Source organism: Pecten maximus, chromosome 5, assembly GCF_902652985.1.
Source record: "Pecten maximus chromosome 5, xPecMax1.1, whole genome shotgun sequence".
In the NCBI taxonomy this organism is placed as follows: domain Eukaryota; kingdom Metazoa; phylum Mollusca; class Bivalvia; order Pectinida; family Pectinidae; genus Pecten; species Pecten maximus.
The window spans coordinates 16,860,268-16,883,910 of NC_047019.1; the positions used below are offsets into that span (position 1 = coordinate 16,860,268).

The 23,643-nt window shown below is 36.6% G+C and overlaps 2 protein-coding genes across 2 annotated transcripts in view; one reads left to right on the forward strand and one right to left on the reverse strand.

The window, feature by feature from the left end:
• The window catches only part of LOC117327335 (transmembrane protein 45B-like), a 32,651-nt gene extending 11,524 nt beyond the window's left edge, over positions 1 to 21,127 (forward strand). Inside the window, exons 2-3 of the mRNA XM_033884266.1 lie at positions 6,339 to 6,383; positions 17,387 to 21,127. Coding sequence (XP_033740157.1) covers positions 17,448 to 18,326 — 879 coding nt within the window. The 5' untranslated portion in view covers positions 6,339 to 6,383; positions 17,387 to 17,447 and the 3' untranslated portion in view covers positions 18,327 to 21,127. The remainder of the gene's footprint in view (positions 1 to 6,338; positions 6,384 to 17,386) is intronic.
• LOC117328329 (repetin-like) lies at positions 8,150 to 9,433 on the reverse strand. Its single transcript, XM_033885855.1, has one exon. The coding sequence runs from the start codon at positions 9,431 to 9,433 to the stop codon at positions 8,150 to 8,152; it is 1,284 nt and encodes a 427-aa protein (XP_033741746.1).
• Positions 21,128 to 23,643: the final 2,516 nt, after the last annotated feature.

Consider the following 23,643-nt stretch of genomic DNA (forward strand, 5'->3'; position numbering starts at 1 on the left):
CCATTAACACTAGTACTGGGACTATCCCCCATTAACACTAGTATTGGGACAATCTCCCATCAACACTAGTACTGGGACTATCTCCCAGTAACACTAGTACTGGGACAATCTCCCATTAACTCTAGTACTGGGACCATCTCCCATTAACACTAGTACTGGGACAATCTCCCATTAACATTAGTACTGGGACTATCTCCCATTAACACTAGTACTGGGACAATCTCCCATTAACACTAGTATTGGGACAATCTCCCATTAACACTAGTACTGGGACTATCTCCCATTAACACTAGTACTGGGACTATCTCCCATTAACACTAGTACTGGGACAATCTCCCATTAACACTAGTACTGGGACTATCTCCCATTAGCACTACTAGTACTGGGACTCTCTCCCATCAACACTAGTACTGGGACAATCTCCCATTAACACTAGTACTGGGACTATCTCCCATTAACACTAGTACTGGGACTATCTCCCATTAACACTACTACTGGGACTATCTCCCATTAGCACTACTAGTACTGGGACTCTCTCCCATCAACACTAGTACTGGGATCTCCCGGACTATCTCCCATAATAAGTGTTATCAAACTTTCAAATCCTATTTGTACATCCCTGCTTGTCTAATCTTTCTTCTTAATTTAGTCGCTCATGTTCCTGACATGTAGGATGCCCGCTTATGTACATGTAGATCTATAGCTCGAGTTCCCTAGCACTGGCAGATATAGGGTTATCACAGATTAACTTGTACCAGTGACCTCTCCATGTGTAAGTCATATAGGAGACTGATCGAAAAGACAGAATTTCCTCAGAGCCAAAGAACCAGGCCCTGTTTGAAGGTTTCAACATTCAAATTAACTTAAGAAAATTCCTTAACTTAAAATATTCCACATGGAAAATCATAAAAGACCTTTTCCTTAACCTCTGTAATCCTTCCATATGGAAATATTTGAGTTAAGGAATATTGATGAAACTGGTCCCTGTCTTCTGGTTGCTTTCCAGGGCAGAAAGGGACTTTTGATTTTGCGACCAAATTTTACCTAGCTCATTAAGGCTGGCGAGAAATTCCCTTTAGACTGTAGTCTTTATCCTTAGATAATGAGAAGTTTAGATCACTTGTATGAGTGCCTTTTGTTTAAGCAATATGAACCGTGGCTGTAATATTAATGTTGTTATAGTCGATATGGCAGCAAGCTTAAGATGTATGATGGGCGAAAACCATGGGAATCATAACGGGTTCCCGTGCTACATTTGCCCCCATACATCTTGCTGCCATATCGACTATAATAACATTAAAACCACTGTTAAATACTTATATTAACATTGCCTTTCCATTTTTCACCAATTTTGAAATAATCTGAACCACCAAAACATTACCACCTTCTTTTTTTGATGTTACATTGGGACCCACTGGTGTTATTTAAGCAATGAACTGTGAGGGCTGTTCAATACTAATTATATTTACATTTTCTTACCATTTTCTTTAACATTGAAAAAAACTAAACCAACACGAAAAAACCTGCCTTTTTAATGTCACATGACCCACGGGGTGTTATAGCCTGAGGCACTGGGTGTTATAGGCGTATGGTTGCAACTGCCTCTTAGCATTGTATAAATGGGGAAATGCAGAGCAAATGTTAATATAGGTGTTTGGTGGCAACATTTACTGCCTCTTAACATAGTGTCAATTGGAAAATGCTGAGCAAATATAAATACAGCTCTATAAGCAGGTAACAGGATATTTTTCATTATGGGTAATCTTTCTGTATCAATACATAATGATGTCCAGATTGGTGATTGAGATTTTGTAGAGCTATATATATAGGTATTAGTATATACTATACACCTCTGTAAATGTCATACACACGCTTCTCTTGTTGGAATATATTGACTTTTAAATTTGTAATCTTAAAATCTGACTAGAAGTGGACATCATGCTGTATCTATAAATAGAACCTACCCTAGAGGCAGACATACAATGTTTGTCTGTGATATCAATAGCAACTAGATCCACGACACCCAACAATATTTTCTAGTTGGGTACTTACACACTCCCACACATAGGCCATATGGCTATTGATGAGTGGCAATGCTACGCATGCGTCACAGTTAAAATTGGTCAGGGGTGTTCGGAGACTGAAGAGTGCGAGGGATGTGAGGTATAGGATGTATATATGGACAGGGAGTTATATTAACAGGTACAAAATTCTAATGATAGAATTTAAATATTGACCAAAGACTACAGGTATGTACTAAAGTAAATATATTTGTGAATTTTCGATTATGTATATTAAGATATATCAAGCTAAAACAGGTATATATAGTTGTAATTATAGTACAATATTATACACAATTTTGAAATATCTTTCACGTGATCTACATGTAGTTTTCACTATTCAAGTATAGGATGTATATATACATACTACCATTCTAATAATAGATTTTAATAAAGACCATAGCCTTCAGGTATGTACTACGGTAAATATATGGTTTAATAATTATCGCACAGATATTCCAAATATTTGGCTGTGATCGATATCATGAAAAGATGAATAAGGATAAAATATAATCTTATAGTACAAAATTGCAAAATGTATTCCTGTGATCAAAACAATAGTTTTTGGTATTCAAGAAGCTACTGGTGATTTAACCCTTCCCTCCCCAAACTCCTGTGATCTAGATCTGTACGACTGACTTAGATTGCATAATACAAATGTATATGGTAATTGCGAAATATTTTCATGTGATATTTATATCATGGTTACAGAATTCGAAATACATTGTATAGACATTTAAATATTAATTGTTGTTCACATTTGAAATCTATACCAACAAATTTAGCCTTGCTTTTTTACTGGTGTGATAAAACTCTATCTCTGAACATCAGCGATCAAGTTCATTATATAGAACCATGGTATTGTTTATATTGAATGCAGGTGAGTGAAGTGGGTTCATTATATAGAACCATGGTCTTGTTTATATTGAATGCAGGGGAGATGAAAATATTTAAATTCAATTTACAAATGCAATTTAAATTTCATTATATCCCAATCAGTTCCATTCAGCAGAGTAGATAGCCTGACGATAGATTACATAAGTATATCTGTACTTATATAGTGAACAGCCCATTTCCCCTTTGCTAAAAAGTCAAATTTTCCCAAAGTGTAGAAATATGGGTAACACCTTCCCAATGTAATTAGCACAGGAGTTGACCAACCTTGACAATTCTGTTTCAATTCAAACTCTCGATCCCTATATATTTCAGAGGAAGAATCTGATTTGACTCTAATTGATGGAAACAAAAAGAATCTCTAAAACATCTTATTCATGATTTTATAAATCCAGTTGGTCCATATACATGGTAAAAGAAAGAAAAACTTTGAATGTGTAAGCATTGTTATTACGTGTCAAGTTACTTAAGAGGAGATTCGATATATTGGTCTGAGTCTTGAAAGTTTCAAACATACATAGTTTCCTTCATATTTAGCTCACTAGGCTCAAAAGGCCAGAAGAGCATATATGCATGCAGTGGTGCGGAGTCCATCCGACGCAAAATTTTCTTTTAAAAAACCTTCTCATAAAACCAAATGGCTTATAATCCTGGTACTTGGGTGGTGGCTTCTGGGATGGAGCCCCACAAAGTTTGCGAAAAGAAATGACCTTGAGGTATATGTTCAATCAAGGTCACTGGGGTCAAATTTATTCAAAGGACTTCTTCTGATTAACTGAAAGGCCTTATAGAATCAGTTCTTCAAAGGCCTATATGCATGTTCATCAAACAAGTGAACATCAGGTGAACGATGCAGGCCCATTGGGCCTCTTGTTTTAAGTCTGCTGAATTACAATGGCCGACTAGTTTGGACTGTTTACAGTCGTATCACTAAGGATGGCTTAATTTACCTGACATTTTTGTCATAGTTGATCATCTTTTGCCTATAAACTTAAAACATTCTGAACACATCTACAAAACTCTATAATGTACTGCCATATTATAAGGTCTCGTCAAGATCTGTGTATGGAACAAAGATTTAATATCGGTTACCATGGCAACACGTGATAATATAGCAATATGTTTTTTTATGACCAAGGCCATCACTGCTGTCACCACTTTTAGGAATGTTTATATTCCAGCATAAACACTACTGACTTGAAACCCAAATTGGTCAGGTGACACGTGAGCAATATGTAGGTTATTACTAAAACATGGCTTTTAAAAGCATTAGGCCATAATGATGAATTTGGTACAACATAATGGAGCCATTTTGCTCTTTGGAAGCTTAAGGTGACGATGTAAATAAAATAACTATAATCTACTGAAGGTATTTTAGTGATCTCTGCTGGCTTGCATTGTATTATACACTCCTCCCAACAGATCTAAATTGCCCGTATACATATAAGCCTACATTAAGAAAAAACTCTAAATTAAACAGCTGTTTATCATAATATAGCTTGTGGGGGTACAATTAATTTCTGTCCTGTGAATATTTTGATGTGCTTTCGACCAGGTAAATGTTTAGACATATATGTTCTTGTGGAATTTCAAATCATTGTGTTGATTGGTTTTCCTGACTGTTAAGTGATACCTGTATCACCATATCGGTATCACCATATTTGTATCACCATACCTGTATCACCATATCTGTATCACCATACCTGTATCACCATACCTGTATCACCATATCGGTATCACCATACCTGTATCACCATACCTGTATCACCATATCTGTATCACCATACCTGTATCACCATATCTGTATCACCATATCTATCACCATATCTGTATCACCATACCTGTATCACCATACTTGTATCACCATACCTGTATCACCATACCTGTATCACCATATCTGTATCACCATACCTGTATCACCATATCTGTATCACCATACCTGTATCACCATACCTGTATCACCATATCTGCATCACCATATCAGTATCACCATACCTGTATCACCATATCTGTATCACCATACCTGTATCACCATACCTGTATCACGATACCTGTATCACCATATCTGCATCACCATATCGGTATCACCATACCTGTATCACCATACCTGTATCACCATATCTGTATCACCATATCTGTATCACCATACCTGTATCACCATACTTGTATCACCATACCTGTATCACCATACCTGTATCACCATATCTGTATCACCATATCTGTATCACCATACCTGTATCACCATACCTGTATCACCATACCTGTATCACGATACCTGTATCACCATATCTGCATCACCATATCGGTATCACCATACCTGTATCACCATACCTGTATCACCATACCTGCATCACCATACCTGTATCACGATACCTGTATCACCATATCAGTATCACCATACCTGTATCACCATATCTGTATCACCATACCTGTATCACCATACCTGTATCACCATACACGCTGATCAACACACATGTAATTATACTATTATATATCAATAAATGTAGGTAGTCATTGATTAAGTCCATTCACAGTAAATCTTTAAATGTCTATTGACTGTAAATACAGGACTGTGATTACTGTGTGTTTTACTTTGGGTGGTCAGTGTGAGGAAACGATAATTAAAAGTATACTCTGGGATATGTTACACTAAAAACATTGGCTTCATTTAAATTACGTATTGTTTTGACCAATAGCAATAACAGTAAACAAAGTCCATATTATATATAATGTCAAAATCTATTTCATTTGACATGTGGAAGACAGTTTGATTGTATTATAGGCACAGCTTTGAGGTTCTGCAATACACCTGTATTTTATTTTTTTATATAATGTAATAACACAGTTTATCATTGGTTTAATCTATACTGTCTATCAATTGATCGACTGAGAAAATTATTTGTATGTTTGATTCATTTGATTCATATGCAAATTATATTGACTGTTAAAAAAATGTACGAAAAATAGGCTTTGGTCTTGGTTGTTTATGTAAACAGCAAACCTGGAATTGAGATTGAAATAAGCTTTGATCTTTCTGTCGAACTTGGCATGCGGAAAATTCAAAACACTGCCTGTGTTTTTAATTTGGTGACAACATTAAAATCATTGCACAAATATAGAAAAATCTCATACTGTTGTATTCTTCATAGATATTTTCCTTTTAAAGTTTAAAATTACCTGGTAAATTAATCTACAGTTTATTCAGAGGGTATGTTGGTTTACTGTCATTTAACTTGATAGACCAAATTATCATTTTGTTTATTTTTAACTACAGTATAGTATATCTGTAGCTATGGTGCATGATCTACACACAAATAAACAACATTTATAATTAATCACCTGTAATTCATACAAGTGGACTAACTGCCTTTTTATGTTATACAGCTGGACACTATCAGGAATTATCGTTTTAAAGGTCGCTTATTATAGGTAAGTATAATTCTTTATTAACAAATCTAGGTCTAACAATTATGTAGGTAAAGGGTGCCACTTCTCTCAGAAATTATGATACCCAGGTATTTAAAATCATGGAATTAGGCCCAACCTTCTATGTCCTCATTAAAAGCGAGTTACTACCATGGCAATTTTTAAACAGCCTGATATTCCTTGAATTTGAACTGGCCATTTTTACACCAGTAACACATTTAACTGCTATGTTTTAGATTCTACGACCTGTCTTAAAATTTAGTGAGAACATGATCTTATTTATTTCTTACGTATTATCTTATGTACCCGTATTTGTTCTAAGCATTCCCAAGTTTTACTGACATAGATAACTCCTCAATCTACCACCAAATATGAAACATCCTAGCTGGGTCATATCATGCTACATGTTTATGTATTCTTTTTAAATTGAAATAACTCTTAAGGTTTTGTTTTTTTTAGAAAATTGAGTGTAACTTAATTCTGGAGGACATATATGACTCAGTTGGGTTTAGCCATCTTGTACAAGTTATGATGGGACCTTCAAACCCATTAGTTTGGTACATGCTATCTTGTTCATCACACAAATAGATCTACATGTACAAGTTATGGTGGGACCTTCAAAACATTTGCTAAGTTGTAAAAATAAATCACAAGAAATCTTCATGTGGGAAACACTTATTATACAGCTAATGGGGACCAGATACATGTATGTGATATAGGGGCCATGATCATGATAAAGCATCCTAATGATGTATACACTGGGACTGGTACTTTTGATATAGTATATACCTTATAAGTGGTACTAAATGTATGGATGTCTGTTACAACCATTGTAATATGTTGTCCACACAATAATTTACGGCTCCTTTTAATTGTTGATTTGAGGTGCATTTATAAACTTAATCAGTAATTTGAATTAAATGACCTTAATTTTCTTTAGATTTGTATGGTAGAATAATATTTACGATAATTGTAAGAATCAGCACCTGAATACTTGACCAATACTGATAGATGTTCAATTGTTAAAGGTAATTAGATTGTAACGGGACAGAAAAATAGATCATTCAAAATGAATTGATGGTAAGGTAGAGAAAAAAAAAAAAACTTTAAATTGCATGGTAGCTTTTCTACCCGTGCATACCTCACACACACCTGGGTTCTGTATAACTTAATTAAAGGTTTTGTTTACAATGTAGAAATATTTTTCAACCAATATGAAACTAGATATTGTGAATGTTTCTCTTCAAAGAGATAATACTGTGTGATTTGATCTGTGGCCCTGAAGTGTCCCATGTCCCTGAAGTGTCCCATGTCCCTGAAGTGTCATGTGTCCCTGAAGTGTCCCATGTCCCTGAAGTGTCCTGTGTCCCTGAAGTGTCCTGTGACCCTGAAGTGTCCCATGTCCCTGAAGTGTCCTGTGTCCCTGAAGTGTCCCGTGGCCCTGATGTGTCCCATGTCCCTGAAGTGTCCCGTGGCCCTGAAGTGTCCCGTGGCCCTGAAGTGTCCCGTGTCCCGGGGCCCTGAAGTGTCCCATGTCCCGTGTCCCTGAAGTGTCCCGTGTCCCTGAAGTGTCCTGTGTCCCTGAAGTGTCCCGTTTCCCTGAAGTATCCCGGGGCCCTGAAGTGTCCCGTGTCCCTGAAGTGTCCTGTGTCCCTGAAGTGTCCCATGTCCCTGAAGTGTCCCGGGGCCCTGAAGTGTCCTGTGTCCCTGAAGTGTCCTGTGTCTCTGAAGTGTCCCGTGTCCCTGAAGTGTCCTGTGTCACTGAAGTGTCATGTGTCCCTGAAGTGTCCTGTGTCCCTGAAGTGTCCTGTGTCCCTGAAGTGTCCCGTGTCCCTGAAGTGTCCCGTGACCCTGTTGTGTCCCGTGGCCCTGAAGTGTCCCGTGTCCCTGAAGTATCCCGTGTCCCTGAAGTGTCCCGTGTCCCTGAAGTGTCCCGGGGCCCTGAAGTGTCCTGTGTCCCTGAAGTGTCCCGTGTCCCTGAAGTGTCCCGTGTCCCTGAAGTGTCCCGTGGCCCTGAAGTGTCCCGCGTCCCTGAAGTGTCCCGTGTCCCTGAAGTGTCCCGTGTCTCTGAAGTGTCCCGTGTCCCTGAAGTGTCCTGTGTCCCTGAAGTGTCCTGTGGCCCTGAAGTGTCCCGGGGCCCTGATCGAAGTGTCCTGTGTCCCTGAAGTGTCCCGTGTCCCTGAAGTGTCCCGGGGCCCTGAAGTGTCCCGTGTCCTTGAAGTGTCCCGTGTCCCTGAAGTGTCCCGGGACCCTGAAGTGTCCTGTGTCCCTGAGGTGTCCTGTGTCCCTGAAGTGTCCAGTGTCCCTGAAGTGTCCTGTGTCACTGAAGTGTCCTGTGTCCCTGAAGTGTCCTGTGTCCCTGAAGTGTCCTGTGTCCCTGAAGTGTCCTGTGTCCCTGAAGTGTCCCGTGTCCCTGAAGTGTCCCGTGGCCCTGAAGTGTCCCGTGGCCCTGTTGTGTCCCGTGGCCCTGAAGTGTCCCGTGGCCCTGAAGTGTCCCGTGTCCCTGAAGTGTCCTGTGTCCCTGAAGTGGCCCGGGGCCCTGAAGTGTCCTGTGTCCCTGAAGTGTCAAGTGTCCCGTGTCCCTGAAGTGTCCCGTGTCCCTGAATTGTCCTGTGTCCCTGAAGTGTCCCATGTCCCTGAATTGTCCTGTTTCCCTGAAGTGTCCCATGTCCCTGAAGTGTCCCGTGTCCCTGAAGTGTCCTGTGTCCCTGAAGTGTCCTGTGTCTTTGAAGTGTCGCGTGTCCCTGAAGTGTCGCGTGTCCCTGAAGTGTCCTGTGTCCCTGAAGTGTCCCGTGTCCCTGAAGTGTCCCGTGGCCCTGAAGTGTCCCGTGTCCCTGAAGTGTCCCGTGTCCCTGAAGTGTCCTGTTGCCCTGAAGTGTCCTTTTGCCCTGAAGTGTCCTGTTGCCCTGAAGTGTCCTGTGTCCCTGAAGTGTCCTGTGTCCCTGAAGTATCCTGTGTCCCTGAAGTGCCCCGTGGTCCTGATGTGTCCCGTGTCCCTGATGTGTCCCGTGTCCCTGAAGTGTCCTGTGTCCCTGATGTACCCCAATAACCATAGTGCATTGTATTTATTTATATTTCCCTAACATTGATATTGGTAAGCTTTAAAAAAGGGGTTTCAGAAAAGGTTGGACAAGCTCAGGTCATCAAAGTCTGTCACTAGATCTAAATTTGCTTTAAAAATTTTGGTTCGCTCATATTTTAGAGATAACTGAATGGAAAAAGATTATATCGCAATAATGAATTAGCGCAGAGTCTGTCTCTTAGTATACTTGCCATGGAAAACACCAATACACAGAAACTGCTATTAGGATATATACCCGGTAATCATAATTTGATTAGTGGAAGGCTTTTAATGTAAAAAGTGCTAAAGTAAAGTAATTGCTATGGTACATTTACAGGTAGCAGGAATAGCAGATTAAGGTACAAGTCTAAAGAGCTCTTTTACCTTTGCTATAGTGTACACTAATCTTGCCCGTACATTTGACTCAGGTCAAGTTTCTTCCAATGCAAGCACAGCTGTATGTACATTTACGTATGTGCTTGTTCGCACTTTGTTCAGGTATGATAAACTGATTGCGACCGAACGGCAGCTGGACCTTTTAATTTTCAGAATGCCATCTAGCTGCAGCTGGTAAATTAGCGGGTTATATAGGACTAAGACCAAAGTAGAATTGTTTGTCACAGCCTTGGTTACTCGATGGTCGATAAACATCTCTCCTGCTTTGGAGCTAAAACTGTAATCATGAACAGTCAATAAAAATGCCCTGTTTAGACTAGTATATCATATATTGAACAAGATGAATCTTTTACTATAGATAACCTGATACTTAAAGGCCCTAGCCCATGATTGCCAGTTCAGACCAGCTGCTCTGGAAGGCTCTGAGTTCTATGTCTGCTGGAGGTCCTTGAGCTATCTCATATAGAAAGTCTCCTCATACAGAAAGTCTTCCTCAAAATGGCATTTCTGAGTATGTGTGACAATTTTTGATTCCTGACTGGCAAGTGTCTGCAGCTGGTGTACTGTTTAAATTGATTCACTTAGAGAAATTTGCCCTAGTCCAGTTGGTGAAAAAATTTGATTCGTTTTTACATAAAGCAGGATTAATTTGTCGGTGATCTTGGTGTAGGTGGACTCATTGCTTGATTAGACAAAATCTAAATATGCTGGTGATATAACTGGTGATTGACAAAGAAGTTGGGGAATATTCAGATACCGAACTGGAAAAAATCATTATTAAAAGTAATACAGGTAGGAGCATGTATCTGGTTGAAAACTTCCCTGGTACTTTACATTAAAATTAGAAGATAAGATGTCAAAGGGGGACAACTCACAGAGTTGGATGAGCGCAAATAGCACATCAGGAATCTACTCCAATAATATTAGAGGTTTAAACAACAGGAAACTTTTGACAGGCTGTCATGTAACTCGCAATATACACCAATGTAATCAGGTGGAATAAGATCTAGACCTCATATACGTATAGGAGTAATCATGAATCAAGACCTTGGTGTTCCAGGTGTGGAGAAGCCAGTCAAATCATTTCCATCTAATCTTCAGTCAGACAGTTCCACACCTGGGAGGCCGTACAACTAAAACGTCTTTTCCCAAATGTTGAGGTGTTCACCTTTTGAATCGTCACCAATTTATCTTTCCTAAAATTACAAATGTATATAAAAAAAATTCTTTTCAACAAGATTATGTAAGATAAATGGAGAATTTCTGTAAGAATATCAAAACCTCTGTGACCATTTAATGCAATCGAGTAACATATGTAAAAAATCAAGCTTGAATTTTCTTAAAATATCACAGACTGAAGAAATGTGTTCTATAAAACGAAGAGCTCGCTCTTGCATTTTTCCATCTCTCGAGTATTTGTCATTGAACAAAAGTACCAGGCAATTGGCCATAATAAAAAAAATTGACAAAAAAAAGATCAAGTAACATACTCAATTAGCAGACCTGCTAGGAGAATCACTCAGACGTAGTAGAAAGTGGCTTGTATTCATTATCAAAAGATCCAGTGACAATATCACTCTACATTACACCCAAGAGGTAAAATAAGTATCCCAAAGATATACTACTGTATGATAGTATATTTATATACATGGAATAGGAATATGTGAGGGCAGTGTTTTTTTTATCAAAGTACATGTACGTGTAGTTAAAAGAGAGGAAGACATCAATTTATGTAAGATAAAAGTTAAAAAACAGAGTGCTATTATATTTAATGAAAGTTGTGAATAAAAAGAATCGGGTGGAATTAATAATAAGTCATTTTTGTAAGGAACAGAGGAAAGGAGATTGACATCATCAAGTGTATTTAGTGGACAATTGACCACTTAATGGGTACATGTCCATCTGAAGATATAAGGCCAACCCATGTGATTTAGTTGACAAAAAAATAAATTATAACTGAGAAAAAGGAAAGAGTGAGACTGACATAAACAAAGAAATGATAAATGAAGACAGAGAAAGGGTATACCTGCAGGAGGAGAATGTTGTCTACAGAATACAGTAGTTGACCATTACAAGGGATAATGTTCAGTGTGTACAGGTTACCCTGCAGACACTCCACTGTGACCAAGAAAATGGCAGTTACCATAAAAAAAACATGTAATTTAATTTGCACATCTGTATAATTTGTGCAGGTATTTGTTTGCGGCTGAAAATGCTATAAAACCCTAGCATTGTCCATGAGGTCCAAAATCGATATATGAAAATGAAAGTAATTTGAAACTGTCAGACAGATTATCACACAATACATTGCTTGAAACATTCTAATAAATACTTGATGATTAATTATGATGTTTTGATCATTTTGTGTTTGTAATAGTTTTAAAGGAAATAGCAAAATTACACCTTGTTAATTTTCTTTGTATCAACAATAAGAGGAAAAGTGGCACTACCATAACCATGGTGCACACAGCATATAAAATTATAAATATTCATCATCTTTCACAAAAAATCAAGAAAATGTAAAATTAAGTAATCACTTTTGATGTATGCCTCATCAATCACTCCAATTAAGCTTAATGTCGTAATTCTGAGGATAGAATTTAATGTCTGCTTGGATAATTGGGTATTACATATATTCTTCCTTCAGAAACTAGTTAGCTGCATGGTGGCTATAAAAATGGTGTCACTGACCTTTTGGCTTGTTTACTGATTATAACATCATTGATAATCCTCAAATATGTTGAACATTTTTCTGAAGTGCGACTCTCCAAAATAAAAACATGTACATCGGTCGCGTGTCCTGGTTAACAAGGTAACCACACATATGTATGTTATACCCAATAAGGCAGTTCTCTTTCATTTGTAACCTAGCTATTGTCAGGCACTGATCTAACTGCTCATCATTTTATTCACTGCCTCTAATTCAGGGAATAATACCAAGGACATAATTTGGTTTACTGATCAAATGAGTTGACCAGTGGGCTAGTCACTTGTCAGCTTTGAAAAGATACTATGAATCCAAGCATGGTGTATATGTGCAAAAAATCAGTAAATTATAAATCCTTAAACTTATCTGTGTTTTAATAACTTAAAAGTATTATATATAAGCTTGTGTATGTTGCGATATTTTCACCTTAAGTGTATGATTGATTATCTGTAAGTATACAATTTGAGTTAAAAGTTATTAAAAACGTGTCAGTTCAAGTTGTATTACATAATGGTATGTATGGATGTACGTAGCTCGATACCAGTACCGTATATCAGTTGGGACAGAAGATCTCACATTATATTTGCATTTATATGCATGTATTGACAGCAGTTATATCATCAGTAGGTTAAAAAGGAATGCAAGGGCAAAATATTAATTATTAATTTTAAGGCCAACATTTCCTTTGATCATTTATTGGCTGAATTCAGGATAGGGTAAATATACATGTAACTGGTAGATAAGTACCTTAATCATCATTAAAACTACGCTGACGTACCTGTAATATCTACACTATATACCGTTCCCCTGATGAAGATGACGTACCTGTAATTTCTACACTTATTATATACCGTTCCCCAGATGAAAACATATCTAGTTTATCATCATTACTACGCCGACGTACCTGTAATATCTACACTATATACCGTTCTCCAGATGAAAACATATCTAGTTTATCATCATTACTACGCTGACGTACCTGTAATATCTACACTATATACCGTTCCCCTGATGAAGATGACATACCTGTAATTTCTACACTTATTATATACCGTTCCCCAGATGAAAACATATCTAGTTTATCATCATTACTACGCCGACGTACCTGTAATATCTACACTATATACCGTTCTCCAGATGAAAACATATCTAGTTTATCATCATTACTACACTGACGTACCTGTAATATCTACACTATATACCGTTCCCCTGATGAAGACATGTCTAGTTTATCATCATTACTACACTGACGTACCTGTAATATCTACACTATATATACCGTTCCCCAGATGAAAACATGTCTAGTTTATCATCATTACTACACTGACGTACCTGTAATATCTACACTATATATACCGTTCCCCTGATGAAGACATGTCTAGTTTATCATCATTACTACACTGACGTACCTGTAATATCTACACTATATACCGTTCCCCTGATGAAGACATGTCTAGTTAATCATCATTACTACGCTGACGTACCTGTAATATCTACACTTATTATATACCGTTCCCCAGATGAAAACATGTCTAGTTTATCATCATTACTACACTGACGTACCTGTAATATCTACACTATATACCGTTCCCCTGATGAAGACATATCTAGTTTATCATCATTACTACGCTGACGTACCTGTAATATCTACACTATATACCGTTCTCCAGATGAAAACATATCTAGTTTATCATCATTACTACGCTGACGTACCTGTAATATCTACACTATATACCGTTCCCCAGATGAAAACATATCTAGTTTATCATCATTACTACGCTGACGTACCTGTAATATCTACACTATATACCGTTCCCCAGATGAAAACATATCTAGTTTATCATCATTACTACGCTGACGTACCTGTAATATCTACACTATATACCGTTCCCCAGATGAAAACATATCTAGTTTATCATCATTACTACGCTGACGTACCTGTAATATCTACACTATATACCGTTCTCCAGATGAAAACATGTCTAGTTTATCATCATTACTACACTGACGTACCTGTTATATCTACACTATATACCGTTCTCCAGATGAAAACATGTCTAGTTTATCATCATTACTACGCTGACGTACCTGTAGACTTTAAACCTTGCCCTAATGCCTGTGGCATTGTGGACATGTACCATAAAATGTTTAGTTTTCATTATCAGCAGTATTGTGTCGACCATTGTACAGTAGAATCTTAAAGTACATGGACTTCCCAAGAGTTGGGACAGTCCATGAAGAACGTTTGGTCTAAGGGATCATCTCCCACATCAGTATTTAGTAAGGGGTATAAATATTCAAATTATATATGCCTGTAACATGTTTGTGAATATGTATGTCTCTCCTTTTTCAAAACCTGAACTATATTAGAAATAAAAAAATAGATTGTAAACAAGATTATATACAATTGTAATTTATAAAATGTACAGATGTAGTGTCATGCTTGGATCTCCCACTCATGTATTTTCTACTTTGATATCAACTTCAGTGTTCAGTGCCGATTGCCTTTCTGGTGTATGCCACACAGAGGATTGATTTTACTCTAGTGACTTATGTTTATAAGGTTCATATGTAGATCTGTGTCTGTCTCTATATAATTACTCAGGACAGTACAAATTTATAGATTTTGTATTGTCTATCTGGATACACACAAGAGTAGGTTTATATATAGGTATGTGACTATATATATATACTTCTTATATGTATGTCTGTTACAGTGTACGTGTACTTGCACCAGAACATGCAACTTGAAAAAAAGTAAATGAAAATGAAAATGGAAAGGTTTAACTACAATAACACTTCTAAACTAGGGAAAAAGATATTAAATTGGGATTGGAGCAAAACTTGAAGAAGTCTTAGAAATACCAACAAACACGCACAAAAACTGAGGTCAAGGTCATTAGGCCCAAGGGTCAAGGTCAAATTTTATATCTTTTTACTGATAAACATTTTGTTATGGCACGTACTGTATAATGTACGATGGTCATGATCAGTATTAACAAGAAGTCAACTGAGCAAAGGTCAAGGTCATTGAATAATAGTGGTCAAGGTCACTGGGTCGGAGGTTAAGGTCAAATTTTGTATCTTTTTACTGATGAACATTTTGTCCACAGATCAAGGTCACTCAGTCACTCACGGTCAAAGATTGACGTTATGTTGGGTCGATTACAGGTCAAGGGCAAAGTACCTTAGTTGATCTCTTGAAAATGGCCCTTGCTAGTAACTAAATTGGTTTGAATTAAACCATGTCAACTGAGCAAATGTCCAGGTCACTAGGTCCAAAGGTTTAAGATTGTATCATATTTTACTTACGAACATTTTGTAATGACATTATAATGCAAGGTAATTTTGATCCAATGGTCAAGGTCACCATGTCTAAAAAGTCCAGGTCACTGATCAGTCAAAGTCATTTTGGTCCTAATGTCAAGGACAGATAGAGTGGATCATTCATTTCTGTTAGCCTAGCAGATGGGGAGGTGGCCTCCTGGAGTTGTCTTTGAATTCCAAATGTCAAACATCAACCTCACCATTGATATGGCAAATGGCTTTCTGACGATTAATATAGGATATATATAGGGACACTTGATAACATGTAGGTGTTCTAGTCAAAAAAAAAAAAAAATGTGAATCTACAAACAAATTTTGTTTGTGAGACAAGATTTGTTTTAGATACATGTAAATACAAAATGTAAATGATTTACAAGCCATACTAAGGGATTACTGCCTTAAGACTGATGTTTCATATGTATCATGAGAAACAAATGGTGATCGATACATACTAAATTAGCACAAAACTGATTTGAGGTGTACCTGAATTATATACAACCCAAGTCTGGGTATCCACGCATCTCACACGTCATTGGGTTCAAGATAAGGTTGGTAACAGCAGGTCATGAATATTCATAACAAGATAGGAGATGTAAAGAATGCCTGATACCTGTACCCTTTGAACAGAAGCCTAATGGTCAACACTGCTGATCAGTTAGCCACATACTGTATATAATTTTACCCAGATCATTTAGAACATACATGCTTAAGTCAGAATCTAACAATACTTTGGTTTGATTCCCTGCCTGCATTCACCATTAATGATTAATGTAATTCTGTGTACTCTAAACAAAGACCCTTTTCTTTATAAATCTCACCTTTTCTCTTTGCTTCATTGATTACTACAGGTAAAGAATCAGAAAGATGGATGTGTTGTAGTAAATAATGGGGCGAGATTGATTTGGAGATTTCATGTGTACAGATTAATTAAACTCGGCTGTTTCGGCATGAATCACCTATTTAGTTTTGATGTCTTAATTATTAGCCTTCACTGATAGTGGAATTCAAGTCATGTCGTCCATTACAAGTCACTCTCATAATATTGGTAGATAGTTTTTTCCTGTAGTATATGCAATAAAAGTCTATTATTGGTATTTTTCCAGGAAGAAGTTTACATATGCATATGGTATTTTATAGTGTTCAAAATTTGTATGCATGATGGCTCTATGACCGCCTGGCGTTTTCGGCCATAATCCTTATGCAATTGATCTCCAGGTTGTAGCTAGCTAGCTGTAATATATTATGGTCAAATTTTGCAAAGCTCTTAAAAATTGAAGGCATCAACTAAAACTACTTTTGTTTTGTGAATATCTGCAAAAAGCTTGATCTACATGTATATGCAAAATTCTCCTTATTTGCAATCTGACTGTTTGAGTACCATTGAGTGATTTCATGCTTGTTTGAATTAAAATTTACTACGATTTCTCCCCTAATGAATATTCTAAAGGTCTTGTAAGTATGGGGAGAATTCAGTTTCTGATTAATTAAACATACAAAATTCTTTTGTATTTTCAGATATCTTGATCATTGAAGAATTGAACAAGTTAGAAATTCTTCAGAAATTCTAGATAGAAACATGGGTAATTTTGGAGGCCATGCTCTTCCAGGATCATTCTTCATCCTATTTGCATTATGGTGGACTGTTCAAATGTTTCACCGATACTACAATTGTCGTCAGAGGAATACACGCTTCGTTTCCACGCCAACATATCCTTGTACCTGTCTGTGTGGTAAATTGGCCGAATGGCCTTTAGAACCAGTGGTGAAAATATTCTTTGTTACCATCGGTTTCTGTTTAGAAATCTACACTGGTTTTAGTGACGGAAAATTCACAGCTCTTGGAAATGGACAGCATGCCACAATGTTCTTCTTTTTTGGACTAACTGGTGTCATCGATTTGTTACTGTACTTCCGAGCTCCAGTGCCCAAAGACCTTGATTACGCAAGTATGTGGTTGGCCTTGTTAGTGGAGGGCCTCCTCTTCAAGTTCCACCTACACGGTCGCAATGAACTAGACGTATTGCTTCACACACTCCTCATTTACACTATTGGTGCCAACCTGCTGGCATTGTTGGCAGAAACTAAATGGAGGAACAATATTCTCATCTCACTGACCCGTTCCTATTTCATTTTCTTGCAAGGAACATGGTTTTGGCAGGTAGCTTTTATCTTGTACAATCCATCTCCTGCAGCAGAACAGTGGAATCCTGAGGACCACGATTCATTGATGATTGCAACAATGTTCTTCACCTGGCACTGCGGGGCGGTTTTCTTAACGATGTTAGCAATCGGAGGCTTTGTGGCATGCTATCATAAAAGATTTAAAGATTTCAATGAAAATGAAATGGCCATGAAACGATTAATACACACGGGTGCTAATGGCCAAACAATGATCAGCATGAACGATGATAGTGACAGTGAGGTTGAGTTCCAAAAGCCTTCCATGGGTCAGTAGGATTAACGAGTTACACTACACTTTGTTGATTTGAACACCTGCAGCTCTTGTTTGCAGTAGTTGTGTTCAGTTAAATCAGTAGCCATCCAGTTTATTTAAAATGTCGAGGTAAGGATTTGTTTATGTGTAAAATATTGTCGCCTTGTTATGTCCTTAACGAAACTGATTGAGGCCTTATCATACATCAATATACTTGAGTAAACTGACCTTCTGTTGGTACTTATTAATGAACTTTATTGGTGCATACATTTGGAAAACGTATCTTAAGTATACCCAGTTCGACTGTCGGATACAGGTTTTCAAATCCCAGTTTCATCGACGTTTCTTAACCTTAAGGGGTCTCCTTAACATGAAATTTTCCACAGGGAAGCGTAACAGAAATTAAGGGAATTCCCTTTAAAACTGAAGATTTCCCCTTTGATCCAATATTGATGCCAATTATCTATAGGATTCCCCTTAAGTCTCCACGTAAAAGTCCCACTTTTATTCAGCATTCCAATAAATGCAGACAAGACCGAGAACCAGTTCCCGTGCTGGCGCCTGTACCTTTGATAGTAGTTTGTTCTTTCGTTTCTACGCATTTTAAGTATCCAATGCAGAACAATTGCACTTTCATAGGATTTTTTAGCCAATCAAACATTACTCACAGTGGCCATCTGGACATACATTATGCAAATGATGCCATATCATGAACATCGGAATTATTTTATGAGCTTCCAATAAAGTTCTTGGATGCTTCTATAAATGTAAGGTACTGTTTTTATGCCCTCACAGTCGGCATTTAATGAGAGGCATATAGTTTTGTTACCAATGTCCGTCCCATCCTGTATTATTTGTTTTATCCTGGATCATTGTAATAACTCCAGCAAATTACATATAAAGGTCACTAGCTATAAAATACATGTACCAGTACGTAACCTTGGCAACGTCAAAGTCACTGTTAATGTTACTATTTATAGACATTCATCAATATCACTCTAGAATTTTCATTTTATGACAAATTTTTATCTTACAACATAAGTCATGTTCCCAAAGGTTCCAAGGCCAAAAATCTATACTCTACCAATTCTTCAGTACTAAATACATAGATCATGTTTGAAATATACTTTTGGTATTATTTTCCTGTACAAATATTGTCAAGGTTTCTGTTCTTCTCCAAGTGAAAAAAATTGTCCCATCTTATCCCTGTTTTGGTGATTGTTTTAAGCTAAGAATTATATTTAAAATTAGAGAGATCAATTGTTGTGGCAAATATGTATTAAGTTCTGACTTATAGAAATCTTGTTACCATATTTTTCCTCAAAAAGCCCCCCCCCCCCCCCCCCAAAAAAAAGTTTAAAAGTTCATTACTGTACCAGGTATTTATCATAAAAAATTCCCCTCTGTTGTTAAAGTTTAGTACAGTGTACTGTATGTATGGTATTCTCAAAAAATCCCCCTTCCTGAGTGTAAAAATTTAGTACCGTATTTATCCTCATATCATTATAAGCCGCCTCCCCTATTGTAAAAGCTACGGATGAAAGTTTGGAAAAAAATAAAGGGATCTTATTTATGGCCATAGTCTTTTATGTAAATAAATAGGGTATTTCTGAATGGAATGTAAAAGATCTGAATCTGTTTCACTGCTGTTATCGCATACCTTAGAGATACAGTTAGCTGATTTCATGAAACTGTTAAATTTATTCACCTTATTATTGTTTTAGTTTTTATATACACTTTCTGCCAAAGGTTCATGGAATCTGCCTCTGCTAGGGATCGAACCCTGGGACCTCTGGCTTCTAGTCTTATTCGCTCAACCGATCGAGCTAAAGAGAAGATCTCTCTAGCCGAGCGGTATATTGCGGCTAGTATTTACCAGGGTTACATGCACACTGTCATGTTAATTCACATTCAGCCAATTCATTTGAACATTTATCAACACAGAAAGTGTAGTTGTATATGATCTATATAAAGTCCAGTGTATTTTTTAAATAGAATGTTAAATTCAGAAGAAAAAAAATATTTAAGATGAGGCCACACTAGTAATCAAATTTTATCTATAATAATGAAATTGTGCAAATAAAAAAGTAACCCATATTTAGGGAAATTCCAGATTTTTTTTTTATCAAAGGATTTTTTTCTTTCCTTTTTTTTTTTTTTTATTATAAAATATACTTTTGTATATTTATTTGACTCTAAAAGTAAGGGAATTTCCATATTAATTATGCTTACTTTTCTGGAAGGACTGGTCTGATTTGATAAATTACTTGTAAGTTTTTCAAGTTTCTCAGTTTAAATATCTTAATTCTGTTCATATTAACTTTGTTCCTATTTTATTGATTTGAGCAATTAAGAACTTCAGTTTCATCCAATGGTATTTAGAGTTTCTTTATTTTGTGTGTGTGGCCTTAAATGTACAGCTGATGTTAGAGAAAAATGTCATTTAATTAAACTGTTATGTAGTCTCAGCATTGAGACATTCTAATGATATATAGATCAAGGTCAGCATTGTTTGTAGTCTATGTATCGTAGATGATGAGTTTCTACAAATGTCCATGTATAAGCTCAGGTACATAACATGATTTAGCTAGGTTGTTAGTAGTTACATAAATACTTGCTGTGAACATGTACATAATTGTGTAGATGCAGAATGCCCGAAAATGAAAACAGAAATTTTGAATTTAAACATAAAATGGAAGGGACAAAAATACAATTAGTTTTAAGACAAAATTTGTTTGACTGCATGATTCCAAAAAAATCTAATATTAAGGGAAATGTAAAAACAAAAAGACATCAATTTTTTTTATATGCATTCCACGTAATGCCAACAAGAAGACATTCCATTTATCAATTTTCAATTTGACTAAAAAATTATATAAATTACAATGTTGACCAGACCAAAAGTATTGATAATAGATTTGAGACTGAAATTGATCTATTATATGATAATTGAAATACATATACATATCTTAATGCACCCGAAGATTCGAGACGGAGGTTTATTTATTTATTTATTGAAATATACATATCTCAATATAAACATGATCAGCTATACAGAAAAATCAGAATTTGTAAAAATTAACGATAAATCTTACATCGACATAATTTCTTAATATCATCATATAGATAGGCATGCAGATTATTTAGCTGGTTGACATATCATGATTCATCATATATGAATGTGTAAATATACAGTGTATACAGTTGTATGTATATCTTTTTGTTTTGAGAAATCAGTTAATGCTTTTAAAATCTCTCTTGGCATATCCAACTTATTGGTTGATATTTGGTCAAAAGAGAAGTATAATTTTATTGTTATTTTTTTATTTAACATGTATTTGTAGTGTCCATCTAGAGTCTCAAGGAATATTTCAGGTTATACCTTATAGCTTTTTACGGCTTTTAAGTTTTACAAATGCTTAGTTCATTATTATTAGTCTCAACGATCATGTTCTAAAGTTATACAAAGTGGTAGATTACAATGACCATCTGAAGCCTAAAGAACATGCTATACATGTGTTAGAGCACTCTTGAGTCTCAAAAATTTCTGTCAAAATTTGAGGGGAAACATACATGCAGTGCATCCAGTAGACCCTTGAAAGTATATTTTTGACTCCCCCAAATCAGATTTGACTCGAGTTAAAATTTTTGAGGAACATTCTATTTGGCATATGTTTTGACTCTCCATATTTCTGAAGAATAGTGACTGGATTTCTGAAATTGCTAAAAATCAACGGTCAACTGGATGCACTGACATGTGTATATGTTATATAGAATATGCCTTAGCACTTTCTTATCTCAGAACCTACCCTTCCAAAATTCACCCTCGATCATGATCAGCTTACATTTGTAAAGCACTCCATCACGATACTTGGTGTATTTAATTTACTCTTGTCAAAATATGAAAGCATTAATACATGTTTAGGAGCAGTAGCATACTTATTGAATTAGGAGTCTCCTCTTGTCACCTGATCAGGACAATGAATGTTATAGTGTGTTATTTGGAGATAGTACATGTGTGTGTTATAAGGAGATGGTACGTGTGTGTGTTATAAGGAGATGGTACATGTGTGTGTTATAAGGAGATGGTACATGTGTGTGTTATTTGGAGATGGTACATGTGTGTGTTATAAGGAGATGGTACATGTGTGTGTTATAAGGAGATGGTACATGTGTGTTATAAGGAGATGGTACATGTGTGTGTTATAAGGAGATGGTACATGTGTGTGTTATAAGGAGATGGTACACGTGTGTGATATAAGGAGATGGTACATGTGTGTGTTATAAGGAGATGGTACATGTGTGTGTTATAAGGAGATGGTACATGTGTGTGTTATAAGGAGATGGTACATGTGTGTGTTATAAGGAGATGGTACACGTGTGTGATATAAGGAGATGGTACATGTGTGTCTTATAAGGAGATGGAACATGTGTGTGTTATAAGGAGATGGTACATGTGTGTGTTATAAGGAGATGGTACATGTGTGTGTTATAAGGAGATAGTACATGTGTGTGTTATAAGGAGATGGTACATGTGTGTGTTATAAGGAGATAGTACATGTGTGTGTTATAAGGAGATGGTACATGTGTGTGTTATAAGGAGATGGTACACGTGTGTGTTATAAGGAGATGGTACATGTGTGTGTTATAAGGAGATGGTACATGTGTGTGTTATAAGGAGATGGTACACGTGTGTGTTATATGGAGATGGTACATGTGAGTGTTATAAGGAGATGGTACATGTGTGTGTTATAAGGAGATGGTACACGTGTGTGTTATAAGGAGATGGTACATGTGTGTGTTATAAGGAGATGGTACATGTGTGTGTTATAAGGAGATGGTACATGTGTGTGTTATAAGGAGATGGTACATGTGTGTGTTATAAGGAGATGGTACATGTGTGTGTTATAAGGAGATGGTACACGTGTGTGTTATAAGGAGATGGTACACGTGTGTGTTATAAGGAGATGGTACATGTGTGTGTTATAAGGAGATGGTACATGTGTGTGTTATTTGGAGATGGTACATGTGTGTGTTATAAGGAGATGGTACATGTGTGTTATAATTATATATAAGGAGATGTTACATGTGTGTGTTATAAGGAGATGGTACATGTGTGTGTTATTTGGAGATGGTACATGTGTGTGTTATTTGGAGATGGTACATGTGTGTGTTATAAGGAGATGGTACATGTGTGTGTTATAAGGAGATGGTACATGTGTGTTATAAGGAGATGGTACATGTGTGTGATATAAGGAGATGGTACGTGTGTGTGTTATAAGGAGATGGTACATGTGTGTGTTATAAGGAGATGGTACATGTGTGTGTTATAAGGAGA